Below are 18371 nucleotides of genomic sequence, written 5' to 3'. Positions count from 1 at the left end.
ATTGCAAGTGACAAGTAAGATTTCACTCTTTTTATGGCTAAGTAATATTCCATTGTATTCTGTATCCATTCATCAATCAGCGAACCCTTGGGCTGTTTCCATAATTTGGCTATTGTAGAAAATGCTGCTATAAACATCAGGGTGCATGTATCCCTTTGTATTTTGGGGATAAATACCCAGTAGTGCTATTGTTGGGTTGTAGAGTAGTTATATTTTTAATTTTTTGAAGAAACTCCATACTGTTTTCCAGAGTGGCTGCAGCAGTTTGCATTCCCACCAACAGTGCAAGAGGGCTCTCCTTTCTCCACATCCTTGCCAATGCTTGTTGTTTCTTCTATTTTTTTATTTTAACCATTCTGAGAGGTTTGAGGTGATACTTCATTGTAGTTCTGATTTGCATTTCCCCCTGGTGATAAGTGATGTTGAGCATCTTTTCATGTGTCTCTTGGGCATTTTTTGTCTTCTTTGGAGAAATATCTGTCCATGTCTTCTGTTCATTTTTTATCGGAATATTTGTTTTCTGGGTATTGAGTTGTATCAGTTCTTTATATATTTTGGACACTAACCTTTTACCATATATGTCGTTTGCAAACATTTCTCCCATTCAGTAGGTTGCCATTCAGTTTTGTAATTGTTTCCTTTACTGTACAGAAAACTTTTTTTTACATAGTTCCAGTAGTTTATTTTTACTTTTATTTCCCTTGCTTCAGGAGACCTATCTAGAAAAAAGCTGCTATAGCCGATGTCAGAGAGATTCCAGCCTATGCTCTCTTGAAGGATTTTTGTGCTTTCAGGTCTCACATTTAGGTCTTTAATCCCTTTTGAGTTTAATTTTGTGTATGGTAAAATAAAGTGATCCAGTGTCATTCCTTTTGCATATGGCTGTCCAGTTTTCCCAACACCATTTGTTGAAGAGACTGTCTTTTTCTCATTGTATATTGATTTCTCCTTTGTCAAAAATTAATCGACCATATAATTATGGGTTTATTTCTGGATTTTCTATTCCATTCCTTTGATCTATGTGTCTATTTCTATGCCAGTACCCTGCTGTATTAATTACTACCGCTTTGTAATACAACTTGAAATCTGGAATTGTGATACTTCCAGTTTTGTGTTTCTTTTTCAAGATTGCTTCAGCTGTTTGGCGTCTTTTATGGTTCCATAAAACTTTTAGGATTGTTTAGGAGGACATTGTTTTAATCTGATGAGTTGAAACAGGAGGTTATTTTAAGGTTTTAAGTAGAACTAATCCTATGGATCTAGCACAATATTCCTTGTACCATGGTGATTCTATGCGTGAAAAGGAGAAACCCTAAGACTTTTTTAAATGAAAAAATAACATGTTATAAAATGCCACCTTTCCCCATACTCTTCATTAGTAAACTAGATGAGTATATTATTTTCCTAAAGATGGATTTTTTTCCAGTGCTATTTCTACTCTCCTTCCATCTCTCTCACACTTCAAACCTCCCTCTTTCCTTATGTTCTTGGATCACTGATATCCCAATGAGATCTGGATGGTCAAGTGTACGTAGAGGACACAACATTAGTGTTATCCTTTTTTCCTCATTTTGTCTTTGGAAGCCACTTGCTTTTATTAATTCATTCAAAATACTTTTTAGTATCTATTATGTGCTAGCTATTATTCTGAATTAAGACAAAGATTTTCTTGTACAAAATTAAGAGTCACTCAACAACTACCATGTTGAGGCGAAATCTCTAGATGCACATACCTAATATCTCATCTTCCTATTAAGGGCCTTTCAGTTCCTTTTTTCATGGCTTTGGGGCCAAGTCACTGATTTATATGATTAGTAATGCACTCTGTTAGTGATCACTTTTAAAGTGCCAGGCATTCTACGTTTATTATCTCTTGTTATTCCCAAATCTTTGGAGTAAGATGATTCTTACTTAGAAATAAGAGAACAACAACCAGAGAAAACAAATAGCTTTTCCAAAGATGCACAGCAAATCACTGGTGGCAGGCCTTTGATTTGAACCCATGTCCTTGCCATTGAGCTATACCATTGCCATCTGATAGGAGCAGAGGTGTGATAGAAGCATTAAATTTAGGTTCTATATAGTCCTTGTTTTCTCCACAGTGCCTCAAACTCTGTGGAGGAAAGATATTAAGTAAACCTAACTAGTGATGATTGAATAATGAATCTCTAAAGAACAATGAGAATTTGAGGGCAAGGAAAAGGAAGAGAAAATACAGTGCATGCTATAATGACCATTGATGCTGATTTACTTAGTGTGAGCATTTTGTAAGGAAGTAAATAAAAATGTTTCAGAACTCACATTTTCTGCTAATTGTTATAAATCATTTATTATTTTGTTATGGATATGTTAAGAGTTTGGGGAGGAGTGGCTTTAATAGCACACAAGAGTCATGTCAATCTAGCGTCATGGAAAATGAATCGAATTCAGCTATTTCCATTTCTATTCTCGGATCCATTCGTAATGAAGAGAAATTCATTGAAGATCACCTGTATGACAACTGCTCTACTGGTAGAATGAATTTAGTTATATTTAACCTACTTCACAGAGAAGTCATGAAGGTTAATAAACACTTAGGAAGCACTGTTGTCACTGAGAGCTTAAAAACAATAATACCATTAATAATCCAGATTCATGTCTCATATAACTCCATCAACCTGTTATCAAGATGAATTGTGATCTATTGGCAAGAGATTCATACTAAAGGATCTTATACTTTGGAAAAGATGGTAATTATAAGTTACTAATGATTGTTTCTATTATTTTATAATTACTAATTGCTGGAGTATGACAGTGCTATATACGAAACTAGAGAGGAAAGACAGCTTCTGGAGGTAGAGAAGGCAGTCTAGAATTTTAAATTTCATTGGGATTGGGTAGGTTCTTTGCTCTGTAGAACCTGTACCTTGGGCGAACAAAGAAGGGTATTGCACTGATGACATTACTTGTCTCTGTTACAAATCAGTAAAGGATCTTCCCCCAAAGTCATTGCTGGAATGACAGTGAAACCATCGTTATTAACTGTGTATGCACAGCCTTAGTGGTCTGGCTTCTAAGGTGAGTGAGGACACAAAGCATAGGAATAGGAAAGGTCAAATGTTATCTTTAGCATCTTACAGGTGGTACTAAGTGATTAGGGCAGGCATCCGTAGCCAAAGGTAGTAGCTAGAAAGAGAGTCACACTAAGAGGGTAGCTATTTTGTTTTATTGGCACTTCTCCAAAACCAGGATTTTCCTTTTATCTGCCTTGTAGATGGAATTTAAGAAACTTTTATTCTGCCAAAAATGTATTCAGTTATTTATTCCAACAAATAGCCATACAGCAGTATGACTGGACAATCACAAAGCAGATGTGTGCAGACATGAGGCTTTTTTTTCCCCTACACATATTCAGTGTTTGTCTGTCCAGAGCCAATAATATATTCTATCCCATTGCAAAGGAGTCAATCTCATTCAATCATTTCTAAAATTTAGTCTTTCTTCAGTAACTATTAAATCAAATTCACCAGCTTCCTTCCCCTTCCCATGAGATTTTCTTCTCCCCCTGGTCTGGTTTCAACTTTCACATAGCTCAGACATATCCAATATCCAAAGAGGTCAGTAGGCATGTGAGGAATGTTTCTTTTTTCAGAGTTTGGTGCAGGTTGGTACAGTTGCTGATTACATAGCTAATTCAACTTCAGATAATCTCTGTTGGTTTGAGCAGGACCAGATGGGTTCATTTATGTAACACATTAGGTGATCAAAGGATACGTATATGAGTTCCCCATGCTGCCTTTTGGTGTAGATGCTTCTTTATATGTACACCAACCACCCTCACCACATAACTTGACCCAACCTACAGCCATTCTCTGAGATTCCCTTTCCCTGCCAGAATGCTGGCTTGTAAACCAAGTCACCTTCTGGGTCTTACTCAAGAAATCCCCTTTACTCCACTAAAGACTGAAAGTAATTTTAACCCTCTCTCCAACTTGCTATGCTATTTTTCTATTTCTCTTCTCCCTTTATGCTCCAGAATCCCAAGATCCTCAGGATCAACAATAGAGATGGGTGGTTTGTCATCTGTTCATTTAGTCATCAGACATTTATTGGACACATATATTCCAGACACTATTCTAGGGAGTGCTAGAATATACCTGTTTCTAAGAAGGGATCTGATTTTAGTAATTTGTAATTCAGGGCGAATATTGGACTGTATTTTTCCACTCTTTTATAGAACATTTTCAACTAAAACCTAAGCTCTAATGGTAGGATGGAAGGCTGACTCTAATTAAAATCATGATGGAGGAGAAAACAGACAAGGGAACAGTTTGGAAAGTGCACTGAAAGTGGCAAGACTAGCTAGTTGTTTACCAAACTATTTTCTCCCCATATATGCAACTAGAATACATTTCCAACCTCCCTTACAATTAGGTGAGGCTTGTGACTGAATAATGACCAATAGAATGTGGGCAGAAAAGATGGGGGCCACTTCCAGGCCTGGCCTGTAAAACCCTACATGCAGAACTCTCTTTCCCTGGCTACTGACTGAGTGGATAGGACCATGGAACTGAAGAAGCCACAGACAAAAGAAGCTTGGATTCCCTGAATTACCTTGTGGAAGGTCATCCACTGAATACCCACATGAGCAAAACCCAAAATTCTATTGCTTTAGATCACTGAGATTTGGAGGCTTTTGTGTTGGGTGTTTTTTTTTTTTTTTAACGTTTATTTATTTTTGAGACAGAGAGAGACAGAGCATGAATGGGGGAGGGTCAGAGAGAGGGAGACACAGAGTCTGAAACAGGCTCCAGGCTCTGAGCTGTCAGCACAGAGCCCGATGCAGGGCTCGAACTCACGGACCGCGAGATCATGACCTGAGCCGAAGTCGGCCGCTTAACCGACTGAGCCACCCAGGCGCCCCTGTGTTGGGTGTTTTTGTTGTTGTTACATTAGGAAGCTTTACTCTAATACACTGCCTTACATCATAACAGGTAGCAGCTTCTTAGTCCATCTGTGATGCACACAATAAATTCATGTGAACTCAGTGACTGAATAAACACTCCTTCATTTGCAATCAACTCTACCCTCAGAAACGCTCAGAGATTGTACACATTCTTTCCTATCTCACACTCACTCATCCTTCCCTGGACAACTACAGGTGAATGCTGTCATACACACATGTTTGTACCCACCCACAGAAAGATCACATTTCAGGAGACTCACTGGGCCCTATGGAAGATAGAACACAATTATATAGTTTTCATTGCAGCAAGAGAAATTTAGGTTATAAGTAAGAATTTCTAAATTACAGAGGTCAACTAAATAAACAATCAACAGATGAAGGTCATAAAATCTATACCTTGAAGATCTTGGATGAGGAGTTTACCTATCAAAGTTTTGCTGGATAAATAGTTATTGTCATTAAAACTTGGAGACTAACACATTTAACTGTCCCAGCAGGGGCTGGCAGACAAACCCCCAGTTCAGAAACTCTGCCCAACTCCAGGTCACCTTCATCAAACCTGATAGTATTGAGTTCATTACTCCTTGGTCACGTGACAGTGCAATGAGCCCAGCAATAGCTGGCAGAGGTGGCGGTAATGAGCGGGAAGGGTTTTCACAATAAAGAGTCCCTAGGCAGTGCATTTTTCTCTAGCTAGCCCCCAGTTCATAGTAACCCATGTCAGCGATTCTCACATGAGAAACAGATGGAAAGAGAAAAGCTATAAAAATAAATCCATTTTGAAATGCAAACAGCTATAAATATTTTGAATCTTTTATTGTATAGACCGACTAAATTAGTGATTTATTGTGAGAAAAAACCCCTTCACCCTCAGTGGCAGGTACTAAACTATATTGCCCTTTATAACTTCTACAAGACTGACGAAGGAAGGTTAAAATTAAAATCTGCCTTTTGGGACAACCAGGTTTACATATCCTCGGGAACTTACCCTGCATCTTTTGCTATTTGGGGAATATGGTAAGACCCGCGAAAATCTTAAATCCTTATTGTAATAGAGCTGTATTGTATTATGTTTTACGGAGAAAAAATTACTGAATTTTTAACAGTGTAGCTATCCATTTTTCTTATTTAAGGAAAAATCCAGTTTGATTCATGCAGAGTAGTCAGGGTATATAAAACAAATAATAATTCATCAGCCCCAGAATTATTATGTTTTCATTTATAAAGATTTTGCTTGAGATTTTTACTCATATATTCCAGTGAAATAATGCAATTTTGTATAGTTCTTATTCTTGCATGGTTGTATTTTAATAATAATAAAGTAATACAATAAGCATATCCTGTCTCCTCTTGATGAAAATATCAAGATTTATTTGCTAAATAAATAAATATTCAGTAATGGATCTGTGCTTAGTAATGTTTAATAGAAAAGTTTTCTGGATCAGATATCAATTACTTTAACACTGAGGTGGATAGAGTCATATTTTGTCTTTCCATTGCAATATAACTCCCAAGAGTAAATATGTATGTTCAGACAAATAATATATTGTTTTAAAATAGACCTTTAAGAATTGCTTTTTACTAAAATTTATAACCCTGTTCTTGTTCAGTCATCATTTACCAGTAAGGATAATACATTCTTATGCTTTCTAAAATAGGAAATAAAAAATTCCTCATTTTATTCTTTCTTCTTTAAAATATTATAATTTTATCATGATCATGAGTTTTCAAGATAAGACTATTTTCCTCTCTGTAATTCACTTTCTCAAATGGAAAAGGTTATAGAATTAAAGAGCTTATATCCCCAGTATTATTATGAAAGTGTTACGACCGGGTTGGTTATAAAGATGATAAATCATCTTGTATTTGTACCACAGAATTCTTGTTAGAAACAGAGAATCATTCCCAAAGTATGTAACTCCCCCATATACAGAGCTAAAGTCTCTGTTCTTAAAATATGAAAATGTTGGTCTTTCCAATGGGAAATGTGGTTTTCTGGCACTACTCTGTCTTCTCAACATACAGGTCACTTGTCCTTTGCAGTAGCAGGTTACGGCACTGTTTGCTTCTGGTCTCCATCATCTACTGTTACCTTTCACGATTGCATTTTTCCTGGACTTCTCTGGAACTATATAATATATCCTCCATAGTATATTTTCTTATAGGATCTGACTGAAGACAGACAGAATGGCATTTAAAGAAATGCCAGTTAATAATCCAAAAATAAGTGCAAGTAATGTAAATTTTTACCGCAGCTTCTCAAGAAAAACCAATGAGTTAGGGCAAGATGGAGCTCTTGGAATGAGATACATGGCAGGAAGCAGGTATTACAGGTACTGTATCCATAATGCTCTGCAAAACGCATACACACATACACATACATGCGCGTGTGTACACACACACACACACACACACACACACACACACACACACTTATATGGCAGCTTCTCTCCAAGTCTCTTTCCTACTCTAAGCTCTCCAAATACTCTCCTCAAATTTATTCCCTAATAAACAGATAAGTAGTTCCTTTCCAGTGTTAATTTCTAGGAATATTGTGAATGAGATAGCTGATCCTGTTTAATTCTAACAAATATATAAAAATTTATAAAACACACTTTGTGTATTAATCTCACGGCTTTATCATCCATCTCTTACTTTTCCTTTTGATGTGTTTTCCTCAAGCATTCTTTTACACTTTTTCTTATGTCGTATGTATTTATGTAAGGCAAGTCATTACACTTCTACCTTGGGATATAAACAAACAAATACATAGATTACCAATCCAGATAATAAGGGAAATTGAGGTTTTCAGATTATGTAAGACTTTATTATGCATTCTTAGTTAACTACCCAAAAGTCACTTTCTATAAGATGTAGAATCTAACCAAAAATGAAAAAGTAATAATTATGATATAGATCAAGACAAATTATGCTAATATACATTTAAGTTCAATTATTGGTAATAATGTCATAATATTATCATAATAATGGCATCACCAAGATGCATTCAATTTTGCTATCTTTGTAGTAGCTGTAAAAATTAATTCCTAATCCTCAAACTGTTGTGTCTTAAATAAGGAAAATATTCTTCCCAGATAGCTAACTTGAAGAATTTATGACTGTCTTGCATCTCAGCTATAATATTTTAAGGATTCCATAGTATTTAGAAATGTACAAACTACTAGTTAAATCCCTATATCAGAAATCTTTGGTTTCAAGTGGTAGGAATCACAGCTCAAACTGACTTCATTATATTTAAATTTTAAAGGAGGAGAGGGAGGCAGGGAACAATTGATTTGTATTACTGAAAGACCCACAGGTGGCACTGCCTTTAAATACAGCTTAATCCAACAGCTCATTCACTGCTCTGTTTTCTGCAGTCAGCTTTATTCTCAAGTTCTGCCTGCTATCCCACTTCCTGTACCATACTTTCAAATGCTAAGATCTTGAGTAATAGCAAAATGCTCAAATGTCATTAGAGATCTCAAATCACACTGTTCTGAAGAACAGTGAGTGCCTCTTCCACACAATTCCTGAGACTTGTTCTTTCTCATTAGCCCAAATTGCACTTATGCTTATAATTGAACCAAAACTGAGCTCAGAGTAATGCCGTGGATTGACTGGTCTGCATCAGTTAGGTCACACTTTTAGAGCAAGTAGAGATTGAGGGAATTCTCCAAGGGGGGAAAAAAAGGAGGAGGGAATGCATAGTAGGTAACCAACCAACCAATGGCCATTCCAATTCTCATATAGAGCAAAAATATAGTTGTTTATGGGAATTATAACAACATTGTATTATTTTACTGATCATGAGTCTAGTAAATATTGATAGGATAGCAGTATCTTTAATATTTGTATTGTTTCAAATCTACTTTGGTGGGGATGGAATTAAGGAACTTCCCCAGAATACAATACAGCAGATTGAACATAAAACTTTGGAATCAACATGAATTTCAAGTGAAATAGAAATGAACTATACATAAAAATCCTGTGGAATTATTTACTTCTCTAAGTGTATATATGGGTTATGAGAAGAAACTTAAAAATACAAAGATTGGTTTTGGAGAAGTAGACCAGAAGTCTGAAGTGAGAATTAAGAATCTTAGGAATGGAAACCAATTTTTTCCACTTACATCTAGAACTCTGAAATTATAATGAAGGTCAACAGGAAAATGTAATTTATTATACAAAGATTCATTATATATATAGCTTTCTCACACATGGAATGCAAAAATCACAATATGCTATGTTTTTAAAAGTAGAAACTGTTTTATTATTTATGGGGGGCAATAATGATAACTTAGCTGTAAAGTTGCTGCCTTTTGCTATTTTCTTGCTGATGTGAATTTGTGGATAACTTCCAAGATAGAAGTATTGGCATTAAAAGGAGTACAAGATAAAACTCAGAAAATGGTTGGGAAAGAACTAATGACAAAGTGTTGGCATTACGAAGGCACTGTAGAAGTTAAACTCTGAAACTGATCAGTAAAAAGAAGTCATATAAAACTGACATGGTCCCATCTCATACTGAGCAATTGGGACCTTTAGAAATGAGATTTCACTCTAACCCAAAATGTCAGAACATTTTGTTATGGACAAAGGGCAGAGAAATGACATAGACACCAGAAAATAGAGAAGGAAATGAAACTTAGAGAAAGGTGGTGATAGAACACTAACAGATTTGCATATTTCTCAAAGAGTTTTTAAACTTCTTAAGCTTTTTCTTTAAAAAAAAAATTTTTTTTTTGCTTTGAAAAGTTCATTCACAATCCGTTGGCTGTGATTCTGATGAGGTGTCCAACAGAAAATACTGATGATGATGGCGGCATCTATGTTTTGTACTTTACTTCCAGAGAGTTTAAATTTTATTTTATGCATATTTAGCTTCATAACAGATAAAGCTATCCCTCATATATATAGATGAGTCTGCTGATCTACAATCAGTATTTCATGTTTGCACAGATGCTTTTCTGGTGGTTCTGACAGTTTCACTAAGTCAGACTCTCTCTATTAATCCAGTCCTCTTCTGTAGCTATGACTTCATATTTCCCTGAGAACAAGCTACAGCCAGGGTACAACCTGAATATGAAACTAATTTTTCCATCCAGGAAAAGCTGGTTTGTTCATTTGAGCATCTATTTCATTGGATTATTTGATGCTGGTTATCTTACTTCACTCACCCTTCGTACGTTGAACAGAAATCACTTAAGGTTTAGGTAAAATAAAGAACAAAGGCTGTGACAAAGAAATAAGTCATATCTCAGAAGCTCTGAACATTTTATTTGTTCTTTTTGAAGTCATTTTTTTTGAAAAAGATTTTTTCTGAAGTTTTCTTTTTTACCATTAAAAATTCAGGATTTGGAAACGTTTGTTTTTAGATTCAAATATTGATGGACACCCACTAGATGCTTGGGGCATGAACATAACTTGAAGATGTCATTCTCAAGAGGATTAAAACCTGTTAAAGAGATAAGACATACCCCCCATGAAACCTTAAGAGACTCTAGAGTGAATAGTATAGATTTCTTTAAGAGTTTGAAGGGGGATACTGAAATATTCAGGAGACTCTTCATGGACAGGGTGGGACTTAAATTAGGTACATCTGGAAGGATAGTCATTTACAATATGAGAGAGAATATGTAAGTGTTTCTTGGTGGAAAGAACTTTTCTGAACAAAGAGAAGTTCAGAAGCAGGAAAAGCACAGGCTGGTACAAGTTAGTGAAATCAGCAGAGCTGATGATTAAGGTTTATACTGGAAAAAATGTAGGAATTAGGTACAGATTGTGAAACAGATGCACACAGTTGAGAGGCTTGAATACCAGGAAAGAAGTCACTGAAGTTCCTGAGGAAGGATGTGACAACCACAAAGGCGATGTTCCAGAAATATTCATTGGGTGCTGGTGTGGAGATATATTGGCATGAAATGATACCAGTGACGTTGGTTGGGAAACGTTTGCTGTAATCCAGATGTTATGATCATAAATCTGACCAGGGCGGTAGCAATGGTTATGCTAAGAAAGGAGTTAATATGAGGTGTATTATAATGGCCAAATTGAATTAGTTTTGAGACTCACTAAATGTCAGGGAATAAGAGGAAAGAAAAGTCAACGATAGCTTCCAGATTTTAAACCCAAATAATTGGGTGAATAATAGTTATCCTTATAACACGTTGGTGAAAAGCAGGGAAGAAGGAAGTCGTGGTGATTATAAAAATCACTTTTGAAGAATGTATTCGCTGCATTGTTGGTGGTAATTTCTATAAGGATGAGCAAATAGCAATGTCCCAGGAGGCATTTGGAAACGCTGTGTTTGAATTGGGTGGAGATTTTCAGGTAAGACTATACTTTCCATCCCTAATGTTTTGTTTAGCAGTAATCGCTAAAGCCACCAGAATAGAGACCAGCCCCCTGCCGCCAAGACTGTATGTATGAAGAACTTATCAGTGATCCAAGGACAGCTTGGAAGACCACTGAATGAGAAGGCAGGAAGAGCAAGGGAGAAAGAGCAATCAGGAGGGGTGTGTGTGTGTGTGTGTGTGTGTGTGTAGGAGAGAGGAGGAAACAGAGACAGACAGACAGACAGAGACAGGTAGAAAGAGAAGAGACTGTCACTGAACTCCAGGAAGGTGACTTGGAGAAGAAGGAGGAGGGAAACAGTACAGAAGGTCAAACTGCATGAATAACTTGAAGACCTGAAAACATGAATAACACTGAAGACCAGCCTTCTGTGGTACAATAAAATGTTCTTGATAAAGGGCAAACTTTATCCTCTTTTGCTGAGGTTAGACATCTTTCAAAAAGAATTGAAAGATTTTGTTTTTGCAAGAAACTTAATCTGCATAAACTATGTTTGATATTCTTTTTTAAAGCATTCAATTTCCTAATGGCAAAAATTTGGAACTGCATCATACCTGAAAAACTGATTTTTTAATAATAAATTTGGTCATAGTCATCTAAATTTCACCTCTAATTGTGATAAATTGTAAAAGAATGCATTAACGGATTTATTTCTCATGTTTTCTTCTGGAATGACAGAAGCAAAGCGAACATTTTTAATCAGTTCAACTTTCCTACCAAAGAACAATACAATCTGGTTAACTTTCATATCCATCAGGGGCACAGGGCTTTTCGGACGTAGGTAGAGGTTTATGAGCATAAAATTGAGAACAATTAGCACTCAAATTAATGTTACATGAGATTCAACATCTGGTAAGTATGTCGTCATTTTGGGTCATAGACCACCTGCTAGGCTAAATGTTCATACAACTGCAATTTACTCTGCATACAAATAGAATAAGAATGATACTTTAAAAAAAAATTTTTTTTTTCTAAATTTAACAGTTTGAATGTAGGGGCCTCTCATGTCTTAAAACTTCAACTAAAAGTTCATAATAGATGGAACACATGAGATAAAACAGAGGATTGAAAGGAACAGAAGATACTTTTATTTTTGCAAGCATATTTTATGATAAATTAGCTATATTGCTAACATTAGTTTCACTAGTCAATCTAATCACTGCCACTATCAGTGCCATTCTCCTCTTTATCCACCAAATATTTAAGAGCAAGTAGAGGTCAACCTTTCAAACTCCCCATTTATTTATGTAATTGAGCCCTCAAACATCTGGCTGCTTCTGGCAATAGAGCTGCACCAGAAAATGACAAATCTCAAGATGCCTCTTGCAAGCCTACTGCCAACACCAGCCCATGCACAGCATACCCTAATCACTTCTGAACTTTGGTATTCTGGAGCCTCCTATCATTTCTGTCAATGTAGGCCTTAAAGCTTTAAAGGTGTCCTGCCAGGAACCCCCTCTGAGCTGGAAGCAGGTGCTGACAGGAAGTTTCAGCCCTGGGATCCAGAAGCTTCTATGTCTAGATATACTCTGGGTTTGTGTGGAGGTCAGAGCAGACATAAAGCCTATCCACACCTATTCAGGGGGCCTCTTGCCCTCCAAAGGTACCCAAGACGCCAAGGACGTCTCCATGGAACAGCCCCCAACATCATCCCCAGCATGGCCTGAAGGCCTCAGGCCTTGTAAGTCAGGGAGCAAAACCAAGTTAAAGAGCAAACTGTAGCCAAAGATCACATACCTTCTGGCCTTGATCTCCAGAGTATGCTAATTGCTGAAAATGCTGACAGTTTATAAATTTAGGCATCTTATAGAATGCTAAATGATGACCACAATCGAAATAAACGTGAGGGACACCGAGGTGGCTCAGCTGGTTAAGCATCCAACTTCAGCTCAGGTCATGATCTCATGGTTAGTGAGTTCAAGCCCCGCATCAGGCTCTGTGCTGACAGCTGGGAGCCTGGAGCCTGCTTCAGATTCTGTGTCTCCCTCTCTGTTCCTCTCCCACTTTTGCTCTGTCTCTCTCTGTCTCCCAAAAGTAAATAAGTGTTAAAAAAATTTTTTTTTAAATATGATGATCATATATCAGAAGGGTGAGTTAGTGTCCTTTTTGTTTTTACTTAGTTGCCTTTCTACATGATCAGGTTCTTGGCCACTTCAGCCAAACTGGTGAACTCTTCCCTTACTATATACAACTAGACAGTATTAGGCTGGAAGCAGAAGATGTGCCTGTGGTTATCTACAGAAGATTTCAAAAGCAAGGAAACTTCCTGCACCTTTGAAGTTTAAATGCAAAAATCACAATTTTCACCTTGCTTAGAGAAACGAGACAGTCTTTAAAAAAGAAGCAGTTTGTGATTCAAGCACCAACTAAAGAGCCGTGTTAAATCTGCGTGTTAAAGCACCTAAAAGTTACTCTATTAGTTCTGAGAACTCTGTGCTTGCTGTGTACTTTTCTAGATAGAGTAGGAAATGTCCTATCTAGAATCATGTCTATTAAAACCATCTATTTATTGGCATTGCCGTGCTTCTGTAACACGCTTCCCATTGATTCTTAGAATAATGATTATTGTCATGGCTCAGTTGTCATGGGGATAGTTTTAAGAGTCAAGTTTTGATGTCCAGCTGCCTGACTTTCAATTCTGGTGGCTCCATTTGCTCCCTGTGTGATCCTAGGCAAGTTTGCAAACTCTTCTTGAAGCTTTGGTTTTGCCGTCTGCAAGGTGAGCATCATAATAGGCCCACCTACATAGTTGTTGAGTGAAAAGGATAATCCTGGAAAAGTGTATAGCACAGAAGTGCCAGATAAATATTGGCTCTCAATAACATCAAGGGATTACCTGATCTTGAGTCACCAAAGAAAGACTAAAGCATGTCTAATATATTTTGTTCTGTGTTTGTGTTTAAAAGATATTTTGTGATATTTTGGTTTTTTCAATAAGCATACATGTTAACTCTCTGTTTGACAGCCATGCTTTATTTGATTAACCAAAATGTGTCAAAGAGCTTTGAAAAATTGTTGGTCTGTGGAAGGGTTTAAGGTGACTATTGCATGTAGGGTGTAGAACGGGTTACGGTCACGCGGGTGGGTAGTTGGTGTTCCAGGCTCCAAACAGAACAGCCCTACTTTTATCAACTTTAAATATTGGGGTCCTCAAAGGATACAGGAGTTCTGATTCACAGGGGCACATATACCCCAATGTTTATACAAATGTTTCAACAAAGCCAAATTATGGAAAGAGCCTAAATGTCCATCAACCGATGAATGGATAAAGATGTGGTTTAAATACACAATGGAATACTACTTGCCAATGAGAAAGAATGAAATCCTGCCATTTGCAGCAACGTGGATGGAACTGGAGAGTATTATGCAAAGTGAAGTCAGTCAGAGAAAGATAGATATCATATGTTTTCACTCATGTGTGAAACTTGAGAAACTTAACAGAAGACCATGGGGGAAGGGAAGAGGAAAAAAAATAGTTACAGAGAGGGAGGGAGGCAAACCATAAGAGACTCTTAAATACAGAGAACAAACTGAGGGTTGATGGGGGGGAGGGTAGAGAAGAAGAGGGGTGATGGGCATTGAAGAGGGCACTTGTTGGGATGAGCGCTGGGTGTTGTAGGTAAGTGATGAATCATGGGAATCTACTCCCCAAACCAAGAGCACACTTTACACGCTGTATGTTAGCCAACTTGACAATAAATTATATTCAAAACATATATGTATACTGGGCTTCTCAGTAAATTTTAGTTTGAACAAAGGGTTCTGCAGCTAAAAATAGGAATGGAGTATGCCAGAGAGGGTGGATAAAAACATTCATGGTTTCTGTATCTATTATTTTTTAAAGGCATATTACAGATAAATAATGAAGGCTGTATTTGAATCATTACCATTTCAGTTCTGATTCTACATTAAAAACTGACCTTTAACCAAATCATAACTGAAGGATATTTGAAATTGCATCATTTTCCCTTTCTGGCAGTGTTAAGTCAGGAGAGCTCATTAAACCCTCTGTTCATCATCCTTCATTTGTGAAGTCTATTACAATTAACCAAAGCGTTATCACTCAGAATGGAAATGATTTAAGTGAATCTGGCCACCAAAACCCCATAGTTGACATTTGTCCGTATCTCAAAAGTAATCTAGAGCCAAGCAAGCCTAAAGCAGAGTGCAGGGGTTAGGTCCACAGTCTCTGCAGTCAGACTGCCAAGGATGAATCCCGCTTTGTCCACTTACAGGCTGTGTTCTTGTGTAAGTCACATCCTATCTGTGTCCCTCAACTTTCTGTTCACAAAATGGGGACAATAGCACCAATTTTGTAAAGCTATCATGAGGATTTAAAAAGAAAATGTGCACAAAGTACTTAGAACAAGGGAAGGTAGAAAATAAGTACTCAGTAAATATTAGTTCTCATGGTCATTAAGTATATGAGTTTGTTTTGCAACCATTTTCATGACACTTGAATTATTTCCAAGTCTAATTACAAAAATCAGCATATTTGTCATTTCAAATTTTCTTCAACTACAGAAGGGATGGTAACTAAATTAATTAGTCTTATATTTTAATTCGCACTTGGCAATTTTTCTCTTTCCTTTCATATAACGTTATTTCTTTAAATCTTAAACTATGAACAGAAAAATCAAATTCTCTTGAAAAAAAGCACACAGAAAAATATTAAGCCTGCAAGCTTGTCCTGAACTTTCTATTATCTTGAATGGAAGGAGATCCATGTAATCTAACCATATTTTACTACTATGCTCTGTGTATGTTTATATTTTTTAAAAAGCATAAATAATGAAATACATACCATAATAAAATGTTGATATATCATGCATTTGACATTTTGATGCATATACTTCTTCTGTGCCTCTAATATTTGTATTTATAATGCCTTCCACGTACAATTCCTGAAATTTAGGGGGAAAATACCCTTTGATATCAAAGCCTTTAATTCATTTCCTATTGTATTTCAGATCTTCAAGGAGTCCACATGTTGCCTCAGACAGCTGACTGGTCATCTTTTCCTGCCCAACAATACCTCTTGACTCTTGGGTTCAAAAACAAAGAAGATGGAAAATTTTTGGAAAAACTATCAAGTAGGAAGCTGCCTACATTTACAGGTAAATCACATGGACTTATTATTATCCTTCAGTGCGGTTCTAAGGCAGGAACTGTGCATTCTTCAGCAAATCTTATTCATCACAAGGCCTAGCATATAGTAGTGCTAGACCCCAAAAAATGTTTGTTGGGTAATTATTAACTCCTTCCAGTCTTCTTTGTGGATTAGTTAACAATACCTGGGATTCAGACTCCCCCAAGACCAATGCAATTCTAGAGTGCCTGCCTCCCTCACTCCAACCATCTCACCCCCATAGCACTAAACATAAAGTGCCTAAACATAAAGCACTTAAAGAATACAAGTTTTTGTTCTTATCAGTTAGCAAATGTAGAAGGAAATTATCCGACAAACGTATTATGCAAAATAAAAAATATAGCCAATGACAACTTTAAATCACTTGGATTATCTGCTTTTGTACTGATATTTGTTCCATTCTCATGTAATTAACCGAGAGCTTAGATCTCCTGAAGAGTATTACAGTTAAATGGTATTCAGTAATTCTAGTTGAAACTTTCAAAAATGAAGAAAATATTCACATGGAGTCGAAGTCTCAGATTTGTGGGCAGAATTCATGACCAGGTTAAATTTATTCCTTCAGCTCTACCCACATAATTAAGGATTTGTGTTTTATCTGGCACTCTATCCTCCGAGGTTTATCTCAACTTCAAGCCACATTCAAAGTCAATGGGATCTGCACACTTGAATAATACCTGGGAGGAACAAGACAAGAATCAGACACATTTATGACAACATTTTTTCACAAGTCAGGAAAAACACTCTGCAGAGAGAGATGAATTGTTATAGGCTGTCTCTTAGATCTCTCAATCAGGAAACACAACAAAATGAATAAATGATAGTCTCGAAAGGGCAATGTCTCCTCTGCCTTTCTCCTCATAGATCTTTCATTGTTATGCATGTGGTCTAGGGATGGTACTAGTTTCTACACTAAAGATTTCATATCTATTAACGTTGAGATATCTGTATATAGCTTGCTAAAGAAAGCATTTTTGAAATGAAAGTCTGGAAAAATAGTATAAAAGTTTACTGTTACAATTTTTAGAACATAAAACTCCCTTCGGTCTGCTGACCAAAGAAGACACAGTGAGGCACATGGAGACAATGGGGAAGCGGATCTTGCCAATACTGGATTTTATTAGAAGCACCCAATTGAATGTAGGTATATGAGTGTCTTATATTTGTCCAAAGCACAAATTTTAGACAATTCCAAAAGTATGGAAAGTTTATGGGGCAAATATTGCAAATATTGGAAGATTTCAGAAGCATTCATGGTAAATCTCATCTGCAAAACCAAGCAAAGTTTAGCTGATGATTTGGGTTGTTTTAATATATTTTAAAACAAAAACCGCACTGAGATACCACCTCACGCCAGTCAGAGTGGCTAAAATGAACAAATCAGGAGACTATAGATGCTGGAGAGAATGTAGAGAAACAGGAACTCTCGTGCACTTTGGTGGGAATGCAAACTGGTGCATCCGCTCTGGAAAACAGTGTGGAGGTTCCTCAAAAAATTAAATAGACCTACCCTATACCCAGCAGTAGCACTGCTAGGAATTTACCCAAGGGATACAGGAGTGCTGATGCATAGGGGCACTTGTACCCCAATGTTTACAACAGCACTTTCAACAATAGCCAAATTATGGAAAGAGCCTAAATGCCCATCAACTGATGAATAAAGAAATTGTGGTTTATATACACAATGGAATACTACATGGCAATGAGAAAGAATGAAATATGGCCTTTTGTAGCAACGTGGATGGAACTGGAGAGTGTTATGCTAAGTGAAATAAGTCATACGGAGAAAGACAGATACCATATGTTTTCACTCTTATGTGGATCCTGAGAAACTTAACAGAAGACCATGGGGGAGGGGAAGAAAACAAAGAACAGTTAGAGAGGGAGGGAGCCAAACCACAAGAGACTCTTAAAAACTGA

At 36.8% G+C, this 18371-nt stretch overlaps 1 protein-coding gene across 2 annotated transcripts in view; it reads left to right on the top strand.

Annotated features, from left to right (window-relative positions):
* Positions 1 to 18371, top strand: part of SPATA16 (spermatogenesis associated 16) — a 257968-nt gene that overhangs the window by 190175 nt on the left and 49422 nt on the right. For both annotated transcript variants that reach the window (XM_040480776.1, XM_040480775.1), the window contains exons 7-8: positions 16273 to 16419; positions 17479 to 17591. In XM_040480776.1, the coding sequence (XP_040336710.1) occupies positions 16273 to 16419; positions 17479 to 17591 (260 nt within the window). The remainder of the gene's footprint in view (positions 1 to 16272; positions 16420 to 17478; positions 17592 to 18371) is intronic.

This window comes from Herpailurus yagouaroundi, unplaced genomic scaffold (genome assembly GCF_014898765.1).
Source record: "Herpailurus yagouaroundi ecotype Mexico unplaced genomic scaffold, PumYag 159, whole genome shotgun sequence".
Lineage (NCBI taxonomy): Eukaryota > Metazoa > Chordata > Mammalia > Carnivora > Felidae > Herpailurus > Herpailurus yagouaroundi.
This window is presented reverse-complemented; position numbering and strand designations above follow the sequence as displayed.